The following is a 20,411-nucleotide window of genomic DNA, read 5'->3' as shown; positions in this document are numbered from 1 at the left end:
GGAGAATACAAGGACGTTGGTTTGATGTCTGAAAGGGTTATTCGTTAATGGTTATATAATCCTGGATGGACTTAATATTGGGATTACGCTCCAGAAGATGGCATCATGGGCTTACTTCCCTGAATGGACTGTTAATGCCAGAACACTTTGCTCAACAAAACAAAGAATTTAAATCAACTGCTTGTTCAAATCCTTAGGCCTATATGTTGAAGTCATTTTTTCCCCTTGGTTTTATCATATTAAGTACAAGCCCTTCGTGTTGCAACGGCATAAAGTAATTGTGACATATACAGTGCATTCGGAAAGTATTCAGACCCCTTCCCTTTTTCCACATTTTGTTACTTTACAGCCTTATTCTAAAATTGATGAAATTAAAACAATTCCTCATCAATATACACACACAATACCACATAATGACATCACAATACCACATAATGACATCACAATACCACATAATGACAAAGTGAAAACAGGCTTTAGAAAAAAAAATACAGAAATACCTTATTTACATAAATATTCAGACCCTTTGCTTATGAGACTCGAAATTGACCTCAGACGCATTCCTATTTCCATTGATCATCCTTGAGATGTTTCTACAACTTGATTGGAGTCCACCTGTGGTAAATTCAATTGATTGGACATGTTTTAGAAATGCACACTACCTTTCTATATAAGGTCCCACAGTTGACAGTGCATGTCAGAGCAAAAATCAAGCCATGAGGTCGAAGGAATTGTCAGTAGAGCTCTGAGACAGGATTGTATCGAGGCACAAATCTGGAGAATTGTACCAAAATATTTCTGCAGCGTTGAAGGTCCCCAAGAACACAGTGGCCTCCGTCATTCTTAAATGGAAGAAGTTTGGAACCACCATGACTCTTCCTAAAGCTGACCGCCCGGCCAAACTGATCAATCAGGGTAGAAGGGCCTTGGTCTGGGAGATGGGAGAACCTTCCAGAAGGACAACCATCTGAAGCACTCCACCAATCTGGCCTTTATAGTAGATTGGCCAGACGGAAGCCACTCCTCAGTAAAAGGCACATGACAGCCCACTTGGAGTTTGCCAAAAGGCACCTAAAGGACTCTCAGACCATGAGAAAATACATTCTCTGGTCTGATGGACCCAAGACTGAACTCTTTGGCCTGAATGCCAAGCGTCACATCTAAAGGAAACCTGGCACCATCCCTACGGTGAAGCATGGTGGTGGCAGCATCATGCTGTGGGGATGTTTTTCAGCGGCAGGAACTGGGAGTCTAGTCATAATCAAGGGAAAGATGAACAGAGCGATGAACCTGCTCCAGAGCGCTTAAGATCTCAGACTGGGGCGACCTTCCAACAGGACAATGACCCTAAGCACACAGCCAAGACAACGCAGGAGTGGCTTCGGGACAAGTCGCTAAATGTCCTTGAGTGGCCCATCCAGAGCCCGGACATGTACCTGTTCGAACATCTCTGGAGAGACCTGGAAATAGCTATGTAGCGATGCTCCCCATCCAACCTTACAGACGTTGAAACGATCTGCAGAGAGGAATGGGAGAAACTCCCCAAATACAGGTGTGTCAAGCTTATAGCGTCATACCCAAGAAGACTCAAGGCTGTAATCGCTGACAAAGGTGCTTCAACAAAGTACTGAGTAAAGGGTCTGAATACTTATGTTAATTTAATATTTCAGTTTTTTTTATTATTTGTACATTTGTAAACATTTCTAAAAACCTTGTTTTTGCTTTTTCATTATGGGATATTGTGTTTAGATTGATGAGGAAAAAAATACACTGTACAGTACAGTATGATGAAAAAAATGGAAGAATTTAGTAAACAGAGAACTTTGGAGAACTGAATGTGTCTGTGAAGTCACTGTTTAGCTAAAGTTGGGAAGCTCTCTCAGGTCGGCCTTTTCACATTGCCATTTCATTAGGCTCTGTGCGTCAGCCGTCAGCGTGCACAGAAATAGTCTTTTTGTTATTTATTTTTATTAAACTGCTCTCACCAAAATTATTTATTTATATCAAAGCAGAGGTGATGAAAGCAATTATAATAACTTTGTGCTGCCTGCCGTGGATGGATGGATGGAAGGTGCCTGGAGATCCATAGAGCCCTGGCTGGAGAACAGCCGTGGATGGATGGATGGAAGGTGCCTGGAGATCCATAGAGCCCTGGCTGGAGAACAGCCATGGATGGATGGATGGAAGGTGCCTGGAGATCCATAGAGCCCTGGCTGGAGAACAGCCGTGGATGGATGGATGGAAGGTGCCTGGAGATCCATAGAGCCCTGGCTGGAGAACAGCCGTGGATGGATGGATGGAAGGTGCCTGGAGATCCATAGAGCCCTGGCTGGAGAACAGCCGTGGATGGATGGATGGAAGGTGCCTGGAGATCCATAGAGCCCTGGCTGGAGAACAGCCGTGGATGGATGGATGGAAGGTGCCTGGAGATCCATAGAGCCCTGGCTGGAGAACAGCCGTGGATGGATGGATGGAAGGTGCCTGGAGATCCATAGAGCCCTGGCTGGAGAACAGCCGTGGATGGATGGATGGAAGGTGCCTGGAGATCCATAGAGCCCTGGCTGGAGAACAGCCGTGGATGGATGGATGGAAGGTGCCTGGAGATCCATAGAGCCCTGGCTGGAGAACAGCCGTGGATGGATGGATGGAAGGTGCCTGGAGATCCATAGAGCCCTGGCTGGAGAACAGCTGATGCAGCCGCACAGAAACAACCAATAACTCCATGATAAACGCTGCAATACAGTTCATTCATTTTAAATGGACTAACTATGATCATTCAATCGGCTGAAAAATACATTTATTTTATACAGCAGTATGTCTAGTAATATGTTTGCACGTCAAGTTGTATAATGCACTTGAAATAATTGACTTGGTGAAGAAAACGGAATGTGATGACATAAGGAGTCATAAAGGGAATAGTTATGGTTGGTTATGCCAGGTCAAAATAACATTGCTTTTATGTAAAAAGGGTATCTACCCGTCTAGCCTGTCTCTCTTCCATAAACGTTTGACAGTTAGGGTGGCATGCCAGTTGGCATTTCAACTCCCACCAGGAGATAAAGCATCCACTTCCTCTCAGAGATGATTTGGTCCTGTGCCATTCATTTGAAAGTGTTTGGATCCCTGAAGAACCTCCCTGCCCAACACTGAAAGACAGACGACAGGCCCAGACTATATAACCCACTCTGCCCAGAACCTCCCTGTCCACACTGAAAGACAGACGGCAGGCCCCAGAACCTCCCTGTCCACACTGAAAGACAGACGGCAGGCCCCAGAACCTCCCTGTCCACACTGAAAGACAGACAGCAGGCCCAGACTATATAACCCGCTCTGCCAAGAACCTCCCTGTCCAACACTGAAAGACAGACGGCAGGCCCCAGAACCTCCCTGTCCACACTGAAAGACAGACGACAGGCCCAGACTATATAACCCACTCTGCCAAGAACCTCCCTGTCTACACTGAAAGACAGATGACAGGCCCAGACTATATAACCCACTCTGCCAAGAACCTCCCTGTCTACACTGAAAGACAGATGACAGGCCCAGACTATATAACCCACTCGGCCAACAACCTCCCTGTCCAACACTGAAAGACAGACCGCAGGCCCAGACTATATAACCCACTCGCCCAAGAACCTCCCTGTCCAACACTGAAAGACAGACCGCAGGCCCAGACTATATAACCCGCTCGGCCAAGAACCTCCCTGTCCAACACTGAAAGACATACGACAGGCCCAGACTACATAGCACACTCGGCAAAGAACCTCCCTGTCCAATACTGAAAGACAGACCGCAGGCCCAGACTATATAACCCGCTCTGCCAAGAACCTCCCTGTCCAACACTGAAAGACAGACCGCAGGCCCAGACTATATAACCCACTCGTCCAACTCCATTTCTCTGTTACTTCCTTCAGCCTTTTGAGGGTTGATGCACTGTAATCGTTGTCACTGGCAAGTCACATAAATTGTGAATTTCATTGTTTTGCATGTGAATGTAAGGTGTGACACTCTTTCTGAGAAATGCTCTCTTTTGTCATATATTTACAGAGTTCTGCTTTGTTTCTTACATCTGTAAATAGTGGACTGCTGTTGTCATATGCCAGGCTTTCATCTGCCTTTTTACAATCAGGACAGTCAGTACTAACACTGTCCTGAGATCAGGTGGTAAAATGACAGAAAAGTTGTCAGAACAGTTTCGAAACACAGACAGTGACCTGACCGGTCAGGTTTTTGTCAGGAAGGAAGAGAGACTGAGCAAGCCATAACCAAAGGTATGGGACCAAAAGCATTCCTCATCCAGAGGAAGCAGCTATTCCTTCCTCTCATCATGTCTGAATTGATTTAGGAAAATAGAAATCCATCGCAGGGAACTGTCCAAACACTAAGAGCATTTCAATGTACTATAGTTCAGGCACACAGTTGTATAATGTATCATTATAGTATAGAGGAAATTAACTTGAAAAATATGTCATGAAGATGAAAACATGTCAGATGAATGTGAGGAAACAATGTAGAACCTTTGGAACTTGAACCATAACACAATGTTCCTTTTAACTCTAGAACCAATAATGATCCTTTTAACTCTAGAACTAATATTCATAATTTAACTTGAAACAATAATGAACATTTTAACTCTAGAACCAATAATGATCCTTCTTACTCTAGAACCAATAATGATCCTTCTAACTCTAGAACCAATAATTATCATTCTGACACTAGAACCAATAATTATCCTTCTAACTCTAGAACCAATAATGATCCTTCTAACTCTAGAACCAATAATGATCCTTCTTACTCTAGAACCAATAATTATCCTTCTAACTCTAGAACCAATAATGATCCTTCTAACTCAAGAACCAATAATGATCCTTCTAACTCTAGAACCAATAATTATCCTTCTAACTCTAGAACCAATAATGATCCTTCTAACTAGAACCAATAATGATCCTCCTAACTCTAGAACCAATAATGATCCTTCTAACTCTAGAACCAATAATGATCCTTCTAACTCTAGAACCAATAATGATCCTTCTAACTCTAGAACCAGCACCATCGAGAGCATCCTGACTGGTTGCTTCACTTCCTGGTATGACAACTGCTCGGCCACTGACCGCAAGGCACTATAGAGGGTAGTACATAACTGGGACCAAGCTTCCAGAACCTCTATTTCAGGAGGTGTCAGAGGAAGGCCCTAAAAATTGTCAAAAACTCCAGCCACCCAAGTCAGAGAGTGTTCTCTCTGGTACAGCACGGCAAGCAGGACTGGAGTGCCAAGTCTAGGTCCAAAAGGCTTCCTAACAGCTTCTACCCCCAAGCCATAAGACTCCTGAACCGCTAATCAAAGGGCAACCCAGACCCCTCTTTTACGCTGCTGCTACTCTCTGTTTATTATCTATGCATAGATACTTTAACTCTACCTACATGTACTGTACATATTACCTCAGCTAACCGGTGCCCCCGCACATTGACTCTGTACTGTTACTCCCTGTGTAAAGCCTCCACATTGACTCTGTACTGTTACTCCCTGTGTAAAGCCTCCACATTGACTCTGTACTGTTACTCCCTGTGTAAAGCCTCCACATTGACTCTGTACTGTTACTCCCTGTATATAGCCTCCACATTGACTCTGTACTGTTACTCCCTGTGTAAAGCCTCCACATTGACTCTGTACTGTTACTCCCTGTGTAAAGCCTCCACATTGACTCTGTACTGTTACTCCCTGTATATAGCCTCCACATTGACTCTGTACTGTTACTCCCTGTGTAAAGCCTCCACATTGACTCTGTACTGTTACTCCCTGTGTAAAGCCTCCACATTGACTCTGTACTGTTACTCCCTGTATATAGCCTCCACATTGACTCTGTACTGTTACTCCCTGTGTAAAGCCTCCACATTGACTCTGTACTGTTACTCCCTGTGTAAAGCCTCCACATTGACTCTGTACTGTTACTCCCTGTATATAGCCTCCACATTGACTCTGTACTGTTACTCCCTGTGTAAAGCCTCCACATTGACTCTGTACTGTTACTCCCTGTGTAAAGCCTCCACATTGACTCTGTACTGTTACTCCCTGTGTAAAGCCTCCACATTGACTCTGTACTGTTACTCCCTGTATATAGCCTCCACATTGACTCTGTACTGTTACTCCCTGTGTAAAGCCTCCACATTGACTCTGTACTGTTACTCCCTGTGTAAAGCCTCCACATTGACTCTGTACTGTTACTCCCTGTGTAAAGCCTCCACATTGACTCTGTACTGTTACTCCCTGTGTAAAGCCTCCACATTGACTCTGTACTGTTACTCCCTGTGTAAAGCCTCCACATTGACTCTGTACTGTTACTCCCTGTGTAAAGCCTCCACATTGACTCTGTACTGTTACTCCCTGTATATAGCCTCCACATTGACTCTGTACTGTTACTCCCTGTGTAAAGCCTCCACATTGACTCTGTACTGTTACTCCCTGTGTAAAGCCTCCACATTGACTCTGTACTGTTACTCCCTGTGTAAAGCCTCCACATTGACTCTGTACTGTTACTCCCTGTGTAAAGCCTCCACATTGACTCTGTACTGTTACTCCCTGTGTAAAGCCTCCACATTGACTCTGTACTGTTACTCCCTGTGTAAAGCCTCCACATTGACTCTGTACTGTTACTCCCTGTGTAAAGCCTCCACATTGACTCTGTACTGTTACTCCCTGTGTAAAGCCTCCACATTGACTCTGTACTGGTACTCCCTGTGTAAAGCCTCCACATTGACTCTGTACTGTTACTCCCTGTGTAAAGCCTCCACATTGACTCTGTACTGTTACTCCCTGTGTAAAGCCTCCACATTGACTCTGTACTGTTACTCCCTGTGTAAAGCCTCCACATTGACTCTGTACTGTTACTCCCTGTGTAAAGCCTCCACATTGACTCTGTACTGTTACTCCCTGTGTAAAGCCTCCACATTGACTCTGTACTGTTACTCCCTGTGTAAAGCCTCCACATTGACTCTGTACTGTTACTCCCTGTATAAAGCCTCCACATTGACTCTGTACTGTTACTCCCTGTGTAAAGCCTCCACATTGACTCTGTACTGTTACTCCCTGTGTAAAGCCTCCACATTGACTCTGTACCGGAACTCCCTGTGTAAAGCCTCCACATTGACTCTGTACTGTTACTCCCTGTGTAAAGCCTCCACATTGACTCTGTACTGTTACTCCCTGTGTAAAGCCTCCACATTGACTCTGTACTGTTACTCCCTGTGTAAAGCCTCCACATTGACTCTGTACTGTTACTCCCTGTATAAAGCCTCCACATTGACTCTGTACTGTTACTCCCTGTGTAAAGCCTCCACATTGACTCTGTACTGTTACTCCCTGTGTAAAGCCTCCACATTGACTCTGTACCGGAACTCCCTGTGTAAAGCCTCCACATTGACTCTGTACTGTTACTCCCTGTGTAAAGCCTCCACATTGACTCTGTACTGTTACTCCCTGTGTAAAGCCTCCACATTGACTCTGTACTGTTACTCCCTGTGTAAAGCCTCCACATTGACTCTGTACTGTTACTCCCTGTATATAGCCTCCACATTGACTCTGTACTGTTACTCCCTGTGTAAAGCCTCCACATTGACTCTGTACTGTTACTCCCTGTGTAAAGCCTCGCTTGTTATTTTACTGCAGCTGTTTAATTATTTGTTACTTTTATTTTCTATTTTTTACTTATCTAGTTTTTTACTTACCACTTATTTTTATTTATTTTCTTAACTTCTTAAAGCATTGTTGGTTAAGGGCTTGTGACAAATACAATACAATTTGATTTGATTTGATCCTTCAAACTCTAGAATCATTAAAATTAGAAATATTTTTAACCCCTCCCCTCTCTTTCTCACTTTTCTTTTGCCTAACATAAGACATTTCAGACATGTACAGGTGTCTAAATACTTCTGTTACGTCTATGATTTACGTCCCCTCTACATTAGCCAGTTCCTTCTGGGTTGTAAATGAATAGGGCTAGGATGTGGCTTCGCAGTGGGTAACATCGGCATACTCTAGTCCAGCTTGTCAAGACTGCAATTCAGAAGTGCAATTCATTTACCAACGCTACCTTTTTGCAGTGAGGTCTATGGCTGCATCTCCACATAAATTAAATATCTTTGTCTTTTCATAAAGTCTCTGTTAACATTATTTATTTAGGTTATTTTGTACTTTGGCTGTTGCATATTTTAAACGCTTAAATTCAAAAAGGTGAAGCAGGGTGACTAGTCATTTATGTAAAAGATAAAGCCTCTTAAAAAATATATATTTTAAAAAATCAAGACAATAGCCCCATGTGAAAGATGCACGAGGGAGCACAAAGGAAAATGTTGCAACCACAAAAATGAATCCTTGTAGACTAAAACAAACAACCCCTAAAACATGGTCCTTCTAGTGCTATAGACTGACTCAGGGACACAGTATGACAATACCTTGGCACAGAGGTCAGGGGGGAATGACAAACAGACAGAGTAATCCCACACAAGACAAGGGTATTGACAGCGGGATAAAGAGTAATGAGCACCAGTTCTGGGTTTGTTGGTTAGTTCTGACATTTACTGTCATGCTCAGAATAACTTCATTCATTTGTATCTGAAGAATGAAAGAGTTGACATGGCCACGGATGTTGTAATCAGATATAACGTAGGATTTGTCCTGAAAAAAACGTGACCTACTAGTAGGTAGAGTATCTTACAACTGGCAAGAAATGTCAGAAATGCAGAGCTCAAGTTTGACCACAACTACAGTAAGTCGGCCACTCTTCCTTTTACCTATTTAACTAAGCAAATCAGTTAAGAACAAATTCATATTTTACAATCTATGTTCCAGAGTACATATATTATCTTTATAATGTATATATACTGTATGGCATTACTCGTTACTCAAAAAAGCAGATGTCACATAGAGGCCGTGAAGCCACCCATAGTGGTGGTCTATATTCTACGGGTCAGGTTTACAGAGCATTTGCACCTGTGCAAAATATTCTCCTGTTATTTTCAGAGGGGAATAAAAGAGTCCAACATATATTTTATGTTATTTTACCTTGATATAAGTTATTGGTATTATTTCGTCTGCTGGTTTTATTCCCCGTTGAAAATAACAGCTGTTAACTCTTAGTAGACCTGTCCCTGAATATGGAGTTGGATTAATACTGTAGATACCGTAGATATCTCCTGGTCTGCTTCCTCCTGTTCGCTCCTCTCACTGAGATAGCAGTCTGGAGTTCTCTGCACAATGACAGCATGATCAAACAAAGGAAACACTGGTTACCGTTGATGCTCTGACCTCGATCGCCATAGTGTTGCAATATAAGATTACCGCATCTTTACGGCATCTCAGTTTCACTGGGATTCTGGGACCAAGCTTGGCATTCTCTTTGTTTTTGGTGAAAGGTCAAGCAAAAAAAGTCGTCCGTGTGTACTATGTAATGCAACATCCCTGTTGGTGACTCATGCATAAATAGTGTAACATTTTCTATTTATTTATGAAAAGTCCTGAGGTCTTTTCAAAGTCATGCAATGCTATCCATGTGATCCCTAGAAAGCCTTCATCTAGACACGTTATTACATTATTACACTGACTTCTCCTTTACTAAAGGCATTGACTAAACACTGACTCCTTCAAATAAAACATCAATTGGCTATCAATCAACTGTAAAAAAAAAACAACAACAACAAAAAAACGATAATAGATATTGCTATTGTAAATTTCAAAAAAAGGAAAAAAAAGAATTTACTGATAAATATTTCAATACAATGTGGTTCAACAGAATCTATAGGGGTTAAAGGTCTGCTGACATCACATCCCTATTTGCCGTGTCTCTTGATAGAGCTTGTCAGATGTGAGGGTATATTTCCATGTGAAAGGCTAACTATAATACACAGCCGCATGGTTCTGCCTGGTAATAAAGCCTTATTCGCTCCCATGAGGTTTCTGGAGCCATGATCGAGTCCCATGGCGCGTAGGCGAAATGCTAGCCCACAAAGCCCAAAACGTCAATGCTTTTGACAGGAGCTCATTCAAGTCTTAAGTGCAAAGAATGCGTGGCCACCTTTTTGTGTGTGTTCCAGCTAAGAGCCTCTCGTGATACCATATTAATATGGACACATGGAGGGAAAGAGGTTAGTTGAACTTAACCTGAAACCCTTGGAAGCAATCTTTATTTATTGGTTGTGATTTCGTGTCAAAATGTTATATTTAAGCCGCTAAAAGAAAGTGTCATGGTGTGTGATCACTCCTTGTTCCCAAAGCTCTTTGCTCTTTGAAATATTAACAGACCTCATATGAGTTTACTGTAGCTGCATTAGTGGGGAAGTCTGACTGAATGTGGAATTCCATTTGCCATGTTTCTAATACTATAAGCTTTGTGTTGACGTTTCGTAAGCCAAGAGGGCCAGTAGATACAGTATAACACATAGCGTATAACTGTGTGTTTACCTGATTGTATTGTTCTCTTGTGCAACACTGTTTCCAACCACAATGACTCCTGATTTACCCATGAGTCTGAGGAAACATTCCTCGTTGGTTAGCAGAGGATATTAATAGAGACTATTTTATTGAAATATTGGATCCTACTTCAATTTTAAATATTAAAATGCCCGTGTGAATTGTGGAACAACAGGTTTTTTTCACGCTGCAGTATGTCACATAGGTTTTTAGGATGAGGCAACATTTGGAAAACAACACAATTAGCAATCACATTATTCATTTGCATCTCTGAAAATGTGTGTGGTGAATCTCAACAAAACTAAAAAAGAATGGTCAGATATTGAATCTGACGTGTCAGGTATTCCAGGCACAATATTGTTTATTTAATATACCCAAATGTTTTTACTTGATTTGAATCAAATATGATTTTTAATCTCACCATTTATTCCACTCAGTGGACACAAATTATTGCACATAGTGAGCTTTTCACAGTCATTAAGTGAGCTTTTCCGGTTATCATTAACTTCCCATACTCCCCAGACATTCCTGAAGGTGTGTACAGTATAGCATAGTACAGCACAGAGCATCTCTTACCTTGAGTTTCTCATAGCGGTCGCTGAGGGCGGCTACTTGGTGGTCCCGATGCCGACCAACCAGTTTGCACAAGGCACAGATCAACTGTTCATCTGTGACACAGTACATGTTCACCTTCTCATCCTCGTGCTCCAGACACATGAGTCCCCTGATGTGGCAGTCCGGCATGGGCTCGATCAGACGGTGGCTGGTGAAGGGCTTCTTATTGGGGTGGGTGGCCTTCAAGCATTCGTCGCAGTAGGACACCTCACAGGTGACACAGGTCTTGACGGCGTCCTGGGGAGGGTCTTGCTCACAGAACTGACACTGCACCCTCTCACTGGGGGAGGTCATGGCCGTGCCGTCCGGGGCGACCCGCTCACGGCGAGTCTCGCTGGGGGAGTTGGGCCCGCTCACGGAAGCCTTCTGGAAGCGGTCGATGATGTTCTGCAAAGTGACGTTACGCTTCAGTCCCTCTAGGCCCCTCTGGTTGAGGGTGATGGCATAGCGACAGGTTGGGCACTGGAAGGCGCTGATGGACTGCACAGGCTCGTTGGGGCTGCAGTGGGAGATCAGGATGCGGTGGGCACAGTTGAAACACAGGCTGTGAGCGCAGGGCAAGAGTAAGGGGTCTTCGAAGAGCTCCAGACAGATTGGGCAGGTCAGCTCCGACTCCAGTGTTTCCATCTTCACACGCAACAAAGCGATGTCGTCAGCGAAATCCAGGGAAGCTGATCAGCTATCTGTAGGGATGACATGGACTTCATCATTAGAGAATGGGAGAATGGGAGAGATAGAGAGAGAGAAAGAGAGAGAAGCAAGGGGTTCAAAAGGGTTAAACAGTAGGGGGTTGTCAACTTTCCCAGAATAGAAATGAATGAGTAGTCTGACCACATTCCTAATCTAAAGAAAACTGGAGATTACTTGGTGTGGTAGAAGAATAAATAGCAGGTATTGGATAACACATCTCTGGTATCTTCATCCGCGCATGAAATGCAGACACTTCTAAATTGAGTTTCAGTGTATTCTAAACCCCTTACAGAAATATAAATTAAAGCTGAATCGAAATGAAACTTGTTTGGTAAGAAGTAAAGAAATCCATCTTGAGTTCTCTAGAACTAATTCCTACATATTTCTTAGGGAGGCACATCTGACCGTATTTCCTGCGATGTAACAGCCAAACGAAGAAGACCGAAATTGGGAAAAACAAACAAACGCTGCATATTTTATAAGAGCTTTGAGTTGTTTTGATGATATAACTCTGGAAACACCATAAATGAGTCATTTTCGTCAAGTGGCCCTTGTTTATGGAGAGGCTTGGCTAGGCTAGCTAGCCCAGGGCAGTGAAGCCAGACAGATCACTGAAGCAGAAGTCCCTGCCTGTTCACGGCTGGAACTCCTTACTGTGACTGGCCTGACGGACACAGAGCCTTTGTTCCAGGCCAGTCAGACACCCCAGCTGCGAGTGGATACGCTGTGCCCGTCGCGTCTCCCTGTGTGAACTCTACCTCCACTCATTATGTGTGAAAGAAGGCAAAAGCTCATTATCAGGCCAGCCGGGCACAAGTGGTCTTTGAAGTTGAGGACACAGAAACTCGCAGAGCTAAGGACGGGTTTGTTCCCTTCCCCTATTCTTGTTCAAATCCACAGAGACACTCAGTTAACCTACTGGAAGATACAACTGTTGCACTCGTCTCACATTTCTGTGATGTAGACTATATGAATTCATCTGTGGGGCTTTGTTGTGCTACTGTTGGTGTTTTGTCCCAGACATGGAGTTTGTTTTAACAGAAACCTTCTCTCTGTTATCCAAGTTGATGAGCCAAGTTAAAGCTAAGGAGGGTAGAATTAGCGTGTCCAATGTTCAAACGTGATGTCAGTACTAAGAAAACATACGGTATAGGTTACTGTATAGCAGTTGCCAGAAATACACTCAAATATTATTATGGTTTATGGTTTCCTCCACAAAAAATAGAGTCTATTCTTAATGCAATGTTAAATGATCCATTTTAAAATGCACAGTGCACACAATATAACATGTTGATTGTTTGTACACTGAAGCAAATTCATCTGATGAAATGGAAGTTATACCATTTCAACAATAAGATTACTTACAAAGTAGATTAGTGCTCATGTCTACTAAAAATAGTAGCAGAATTAGAAGTGTCTACTTAATCCACACAAGATCACTGTCCTGAAATGTCTGTCTGTCATCCTTTTTAAAAAATCTGATTTTATTGAACCTTTATTTAACCAGGCAAGTCAGTTGAGAAGAAATTCTTATTTACAATGACTGCCTACCCACGGCCAAACCCGGAAGACGCTGGGCCGATTGTGCACCGCCCTATGGGACTCCCAATCACGGCCAGTTGTGATACAGCCTGGAATGGAACCAGGGTCTGTAGTGATGACTCCGCTGTGCCATTCATAGTGTGGGTAAGTATTCCACAAAACAAACACAACTCAACTGACACGTACACTCTTAGAAAGAAAAGGTGCTACAGTATATCTAGAACAAAATATACAAAAATATTCAGATAAAAAGGGTGTACCAAAAAAAGGTTCTGTGCCCGCATAGGAGAACATTTTGAAGAACCCCTCTTGGTTCCAGATAAAAACCCTTTTGGGTTCCATGTGGAACCCTTTCCACAGAGGGTTCTACATGGAACCCAAAACAGTTCTACCTGAAATCAAAAAGGGTTCTCTTGTGGGGACAGCCTCAGAACCCTTTTCGAACCCTTTTTTCTAAGAGTGTACGTCTGAATATTTTGGTATATTTCCTCAAAGCAAATTACAATACAACAGTAGCATGCAAATAAACTTCCACCCGTGAGTGAACATCCCCGGCAAATGATTAAGTCTCCGTTCAGTGAAGACAAATAACAGTTCATAAATATTGAAAAAGAATCAAAAGAGCTTTTGCGTGAAGTGCAAATACTGTACATAAAGACAAAATGTCCCTGCCAATGATGTCATCATACAATCTTACAAAAGCCCTAGATACACTGAACCCCTGTCAAACTGTACACTGTGGCAGAAAGCCAGAGGAGAGTGATTCACATCAACTACACCTTTACTCCACTCCCTTTGAAAGTTTTCCATTCACACGCAGTTTACTTTACCCACCGGTGGATTTCGTTCCGCTTTGCACTGCAGAGACATTTCGGTTGAGGGGAAAACTTCTGACCAAAATCATGAAAACATATTAAAGGACATCAAAGGAACCCCCCCCCCCCGTAACGAGGAGGTGGTCGGTATGCAGTACCCAGATGACAAAAGTCTTCGTAATGCAGTAATCCTGCTGTACCGGAGCACGGCTGTCACTAACCAGGAACCAGAGACAGAGAGCAAAAGGTAACCAGCACAACAGGAAGACCTTCCCCACAACTCCAGGACAGACAGCTCCACCTACAGTAGGAGAGCTGGCCAGCAATCACTTGAAATACAGGCAGAGAGAGAGAGAGAGAGAGAGAGAGAGAGAGAGAGAGAGAGAGAGAGAGAGAGGCAGCGAGAGAGAGACAGTGAGACAGAGGGGCAGAGAGAGAGAGAGGGGCAGAGAGAGAAAGAGAGAGAGAGAGAGAGAGAGAGGCAGGACATAAGCAGAGACGGAGTTCTCCAGAACCCCAGGGGTAGACCTAGTCAGTGTAACTCTGGCCCTCACACAGGACAGGCAGGTCAGTGTCCTCTGATCCCTGCCTTCTGAGCTGTAAACTAAAGAGGAGACAGAGAGGAGAGAGTCAGGATCAGTTTCCCTCTGTGACCGTCTCCTCTGCCTCTCTAGCGGCACAATGCTGCCCTGTGTGGTGGAACTGTTCTTAGCTCTGTCACCAGGGATTAAAAACACATGCACACAAATACACACGCAGGCAGGAACGCAGGCACGCACACTTATGTGCACACGCACGCACACACACACACACACACACACACACACACACACACACACACACACACACACACACACACACACACACACACACACACACACACACACACACACACACACACACACACACAGGGGATGGGTTGGGATTGGAGCAGGGACAGGGGTCTCTGATTCCCTCTGCTCCCAAACAAGAAGCTGACCTGGAACACAGGGATCACATCCCAATCTGAACTCTTTCTCCCTGCTCAAAACGTCAGTGTTTCTCAAATGTGTCACTGGGTTGAGGCAGTAAGCATACAAAGTTTCACAAATTTATCATTAGATTACAAAAGAGAATGAGAAAGGTAAGAATTGCTGTTTCAAAGATTAGTAAAATCTGCAAAACTTCCCAGTGTGTTCATGATAAACCCGGTGTTAATCTGTTCCAGTGTGTTCATGATAAACCCGGTGTTAATCTGTTCTGGTGTGTTCATGATAAAACCTGTGTTAATCTGTTCCAGTGTGTTCATGATAAACCCTGTGTTAATCTGTTCCGGTGTGTTCATGATGAACCCTGTGTTAATCTGTTCCAGTGTGTTCATGATAAACCCTGTGTTAATCTGTTCCGGTGTTAATCTGTTCCGGTGTGTTCATGATAAACCCTGTGTTAATCTGTTCCGGTGTGTTCATGATAAACCCTGTGTTAATCTGTTCCGGTGTTAATCTGTTCCGGTGTGTTCATGATAAACCCTGTGTTAATCTGTTCCGGTGTGTTCATGATAAACCCTGTGTTAATCTGTTCCGGTGTGTTCATGATAAACCCTGTGTTAATCTGTTCCGGTGTGTTCATGATAAACCTTGTGTTAATCTGTTCCGGTGTGTTCATGATAAACCCTGTGTTAATCTGTCTGTTCACATCACTCAAGTTTTATAAAGTGGGGATGGGATCACTTTAAATTAAGGAGGGTACCATCTACCATCTGCTCTCCATGTGCCTCCCCTCCCACCCTCCCTCACTCTCTCTCTCCCTCGCTACCTCGCTCCCACCCTCCCTCCCTCACTCTCTCTCTCCCTCGCTACCTCGCTCCCACCCTCCCTCCCTCCCTCCCTCCCTCCCTCACTCTCTCTCTCTCCCTCGCTACCTCGCTCCCACCCTCCCTCCCTCCCTCCCTCACTCTCTCTCTCCCTCGCTACCTCGCTCCCACCCTCCCTCCCTCCCTCACGCTCTCTCTCCCTCGCTACCTCGCTCCCACCCTCCCTCCGTCCCTCCCTCACTCTCTCTCTCCCTCGCTACCTCGCTCCCACCCTCCCTCCCTCCCTCTCTCTCTCTCTCACTACCCCGCTCCCACTCTCCCTCCCTCACTCTCTCTCTCTCCCTCGCTACCCCGCGAACCACCCTCCCTCCCTCACTCCCTCCCTCACTCTCTCTCTCTCTCTCACTACCCCGCTCCCACCCTCCCTCCCTCACTCTCTCTCTCCCTCGCTACCCCGCTCCCACCCTCCCTCCCTCCCTCACTCTCTCTCTCCCTCGCTACCTCGCTCCCACCCTCCCACCCTCCCTCCCTCCCTCACTCTCTCTCTCCCTCGCTACCCCGCTCCCACCCTCCCTCCCTCCCTTGCTCTCTCAATCCCCTCCCTGACAGACAGATCCATATTGTTGACATTCTAGACGTCTTGGTGAACACAAAGCGGTGGGTGTGAGAGTGAGTAACACGTGGTGTTGGAGATGGAATGTCAATGGCTGATTTCCTGTGAAGCCTCCAGCTGGGCAGCAATACCTGCTGTACTGTAGTCTAGTATACTGTAGTGTAGTGTACTGTCATGTATTGCAGTGTAATGTAGTGTAGTGTGCTGTACTGTACTGTAGTGTACTGTTAGGTAGTGTACTGTACTGTAGTGTACTGTTAGGTAGTGTACTGTCGTGTATTGCAGTGTAATGTAGTGTAGTGTGCTGTACTGTACTGTAGTGTAAAGTACTGTTAGGTAGTGTACTGCACTGCACTGTACTGTACTGTACTGTATTGTACTGTACTGTACTGTATTGTAGTGTACTGTTAGGTAGTGTACTGTACTGTACTATACTGTATGGTAGTGTACTGTTAGGTAGTGTACTGTACTGTACTGTACTGTTAGGTAGTGTACTGTAGTGTACTGTACTGTACTGTACTGTATTGTACTGTACTGTACTGTATTGTAGTGTACTGTTAGGTAGTGTACTGTACTGTACTGTACTGTTAGGTATTGTACTGTAGTGTATTGTACTGTTAGGTACTGTACTGTACTGTAGTGTACTGTACTGTACTGTACTGTACTGTACTGTACTGTAGTGTACTGTACTGTACTGTTAGGTAGTGTACTGTACTGTACTGTGGTGTACTGTTAGGTAGTGTACTGTACTGTACTGTACTGTTAGGTAGTGTACTGTACTGTACTGTACTGTTAGGTAGTGTACTGTACTGTACTGTACTGTACTGTACTGCGGTGTACTGTTAGGTAGTGTACTGTACTGTAGTGTACTGTTAGGTAGTGTACTGTAGTGTATTGTACTGTTAGGTACTGTACTGTACTGTACTGTAGTGTACTGTTAGGTAGTGTACTGTACTGTATTGTATGGTAGTGTACTGTTAGGTACTGTACTGTACTGTATTGTAGTGTACTGTTAGGTAGTGTACTGTACTGTACTGTACTGTACTGTGGTGTACTGTTAGGTAGTGTACTGTACTGTAGTGTACTGTTAGGTAGTGTACTGTACTGTACTGTTAGGTTGTGTACTGTACTGTTAGGTACTGTACTGTACTGTACTGTAGTGTACTGTTAGGTAGTGTACTGTACTGTATTGTATGGTAGTGTACTGTTAGGTACTGTACTGTACTGTACTGTATTGTAAGGTAGTGTACTGTACGGTAGTGTACTGTACTGTTAGGTAGTGTACTGTACTGTAGTGTACTGTTAGGTAGTGTACTGTCGTGTATTGTACTGTTAGGTACTGTACTGTACTGTAGTGTACTGTACTGTACTGTACTGTACTGTATTGTAGTGTATTGTTAGGTAGTGTACTGTACTGTACTGTTAGGTACTGTACTGTAGTGTACTGTACTGTACTGTTAGATAGTGTACTGTACTGTACTGTGGTGTACTGTTAGGTAGTGTACTGTACTGTACTGTTAGGTAGTGTACTGTACTGTACTGTTAGGTTGTGTACTGTACTGTTAGGTACTGTACTGTACTGTAGTGTACTGTTAGGTAGTGTACTGTACTGTATTGTATGGTAGTGTACTGTTAGGTACTGTACTGTACTGTATTGTAGTGTACTGTTAGGTAGTGTACTGTACTGTACTGTACTGTTAGGTAGTGTACTGTACTGTACTGTACTGTTAGGTTGTGTACTGTTAGGTAGTGTACTGTACTGTAGTGTACTGTTAGGTACTGTACTGTACTGTATTGTAGTGTACTGTTAGGTAGTGTACTGTACTGTACTGTACTGTACTGTTAGGTAGTGTACTGTACTGTAGTGTACTGTTAGGTAGTGTACTGTAGTGTATTGTACTGTTAGGTACTGTACTGTAGTGTAGTGTACTGTACTGTACTGTATTGTAGTGTACTGTTAGGTAGTGTACTGTACTGTACTGTTAGGTACTGTACTGTTAGGTAGTGTACTGTACTGTGGTGTACTGTTAGGTATTGTACTGTAGTGTATTGTACTGTACCTACTGTACTGTTAGGTACTGTACTGTACTGTACTGTAGTGTACTGTTAGGTAGTGTACTGTACTGTATTGTATGGTAGTGTACTGTTAGGTACTGTACTGTACTGTACTGTATTGTAAGGTAGTGTACTGTACGGTAGTGTACTGTACTGTTAGGTAGTGTACTGTACTGTTAGGTAGTGTACTGTACTTTAGTGTACTGTACTGTTAGGTAGTGTACTGTAGTGTAGTGTAGTGTACTGTACTGTATGGTAGTGTACTGTTAGGTAGTGTACTGTACTGTACTGTATGGTAGTGTACTGTTAGGTACTGTACTGTACTGTACTGTACGGTAGTGTACTGTACGGTAGTATACTGTTAGGTAGTGTACTGTACTGTATTGTACGGTAGTGTACTGTTAGGTAGGGTACTGTACTGTATTGTATGGTAGTGTACTGTACTTTAGTGTACTGTACTGTTAGGTAGTGTACTGTAGTGTAGTGTAGTGTACTGTACTGTACTGTTAGGTAGTGTACTGTACTGTACTGTATGGTAGTGTACTGTTAGGTACTGTACTGTACTGTACTGTATGGTAGTGTACTGTTAGGTAGTGTACTGTACTGTACTGTATGGTAGTGTACTGTTAGGTAGTGTACTGTACTGTACTGTATGGTAGTGTACTGTTAGGTACTGTACTGTACTGTACGGTAGTGTACTGTTAGGTAGTGTACTGTACTGTTAGGTACTGTAGTGTAGTGTACTGTACTGTTAGGTAGTGTACTGTACTGTACTGTGGTGTACTGTTAGGTAGTGTACTGTACTGTACTGTTAGGTAGTGTACTGTACTGTACTGTACTGTGGTGTACTGTTAGGTAGTGTACTGTACTGTAGTGTACTGTTAGGTAGTGTACTGTACTGTATTGTATGGTAGTGTACTGTTAGGTAGTGTACTGTACGGTAGTGTACTGTTAGGTAGTGTACTGTTAGGTAGTGTACTGTACTGTATTGTACGGTAGTGTACTGTTAGGTAGTGTACCGTACTGTATTGTATGGTAGTGTACTGTTAGGTAGTGTACTGTACGGTAGTGTACTGTTAGGTAGTGTACTGTACTGTACTGTACTGTAGTGTACTGTTAGGTAGTGTACTGTACTGTACTGTACTGTAGTGTACTGTTAGGTAGTGTACTGTACTGTATTGTATGGTAGTGTACTGTTAGGTAGTGTACTGTTAGGTAGTGTACTGTATTGTACGGTAGTGTACTCTTAGGTAGTGTACTGTACTGTATTGTACTGTAGTGTACTGTACTGTTAGGTCGTGTACTGTAGTGTACTATGCTGTTAGGTAGTGTACTGTACTGGTGCATTTTAGTGTCAGTGTGTTTCAGTGGAGAAGAGTGAGGCTCATCTTCACACACCCGGGACTCAGAGGTTCCTAAAAACATGGTCCTAGTTCCTTTCTCTACCTATAGTAGCCTAACACATGCCTGCTATTTAAAAAATAATGTTTTTATATACTGTTTTGATATACACAAAGTCCTTGGGCAGCAGGGTAGCCTAGTGGTTAGAGTGTTGGACGAGTAACCAGCAGGTAGCCTAGTGGTTAGAGTGTTGGACGAGTAACCAGCAGGTAGCCTAGTGGTTAGAGCGTTGGACTAGTAACCAGCAGGTAGCCTAGTGGTTAGAGTGTTGGACGAGTAACCAGCAGGTAGCCTAGTGGTTAGAGTGTTGGACTAGTAACCAGCAGGTAGCCTAGTGGTTAGAGTGTTGGACGAGTAACCAGCAGGTAGCCTAGTGGTTAGAGTGTTGGACTAGTAACCAGCAGGTAGCCTAGTGGTTAGAGTGTT

The 20,411-nt window shown here is 43.7% G+C and overlaps 1 protein-coding gene across 3 annotated transcripts in view; it reads right to left on the bottom strand.

Moving 5' to 3' along the window:
- Positions 1 to 20,411, bottom strand: part of LOC109870914 (E3 ubiquitin-protein ligase Midline-1) — a 44,542-nt gene that overhangs the window by 18,786 nt on the left and 5,345 nt on the right. Inside the window, exons 1-3 of one of the 3 annotated variants that reach the window (XM_031801118.1) lie at positions 14,144 to 14,460; positions 11,039 to 11,760; positions 9,178 to 9,243 (exon numbers count right to left, since the gene is read on the bottom strand). In XM_031801118.1, coding sequence (XP_031656978.1) covers positions 9,178 to 9,243; positions 11,039 to 11,704 — 732 coding nt within the window. In that variant the 5' untranslated portion in view covers positions 11,705 to 11,760; positions 14,144 to 14,460. Of the gene's footprint in view, positions 1 to 9,177; positions 9,244 to 11,038; positions 11,761 to 14,143; positions 14,461 to 20,411 lie in introns of those variants that run through there. The other 2 variants (XM_031801116.1, XM_020461620.2) reach the window with 2 other exon arrangements.

This window comes from Oncorhynchus kisutch, linkage group LG2, assembly GCF_002021735.2.
Source record: "Oncorhynchus kisutch isolate 150728-3 linkage group LG2, Okis_V2, whole genome shotgun sequence".
In the NCBI taxonomy this organism is placed as follows: Eukaryota; Metazoa; Chordata; class Actinopteri; order Salmoniformes; family Salmonidae; genus Oncorhynchus; species Oncorhynchus kisutch.
Note: the sequence above shows the minus strand (reverse complement) of the source record. Positions and strands in the feature narration are given on the sequence as shown.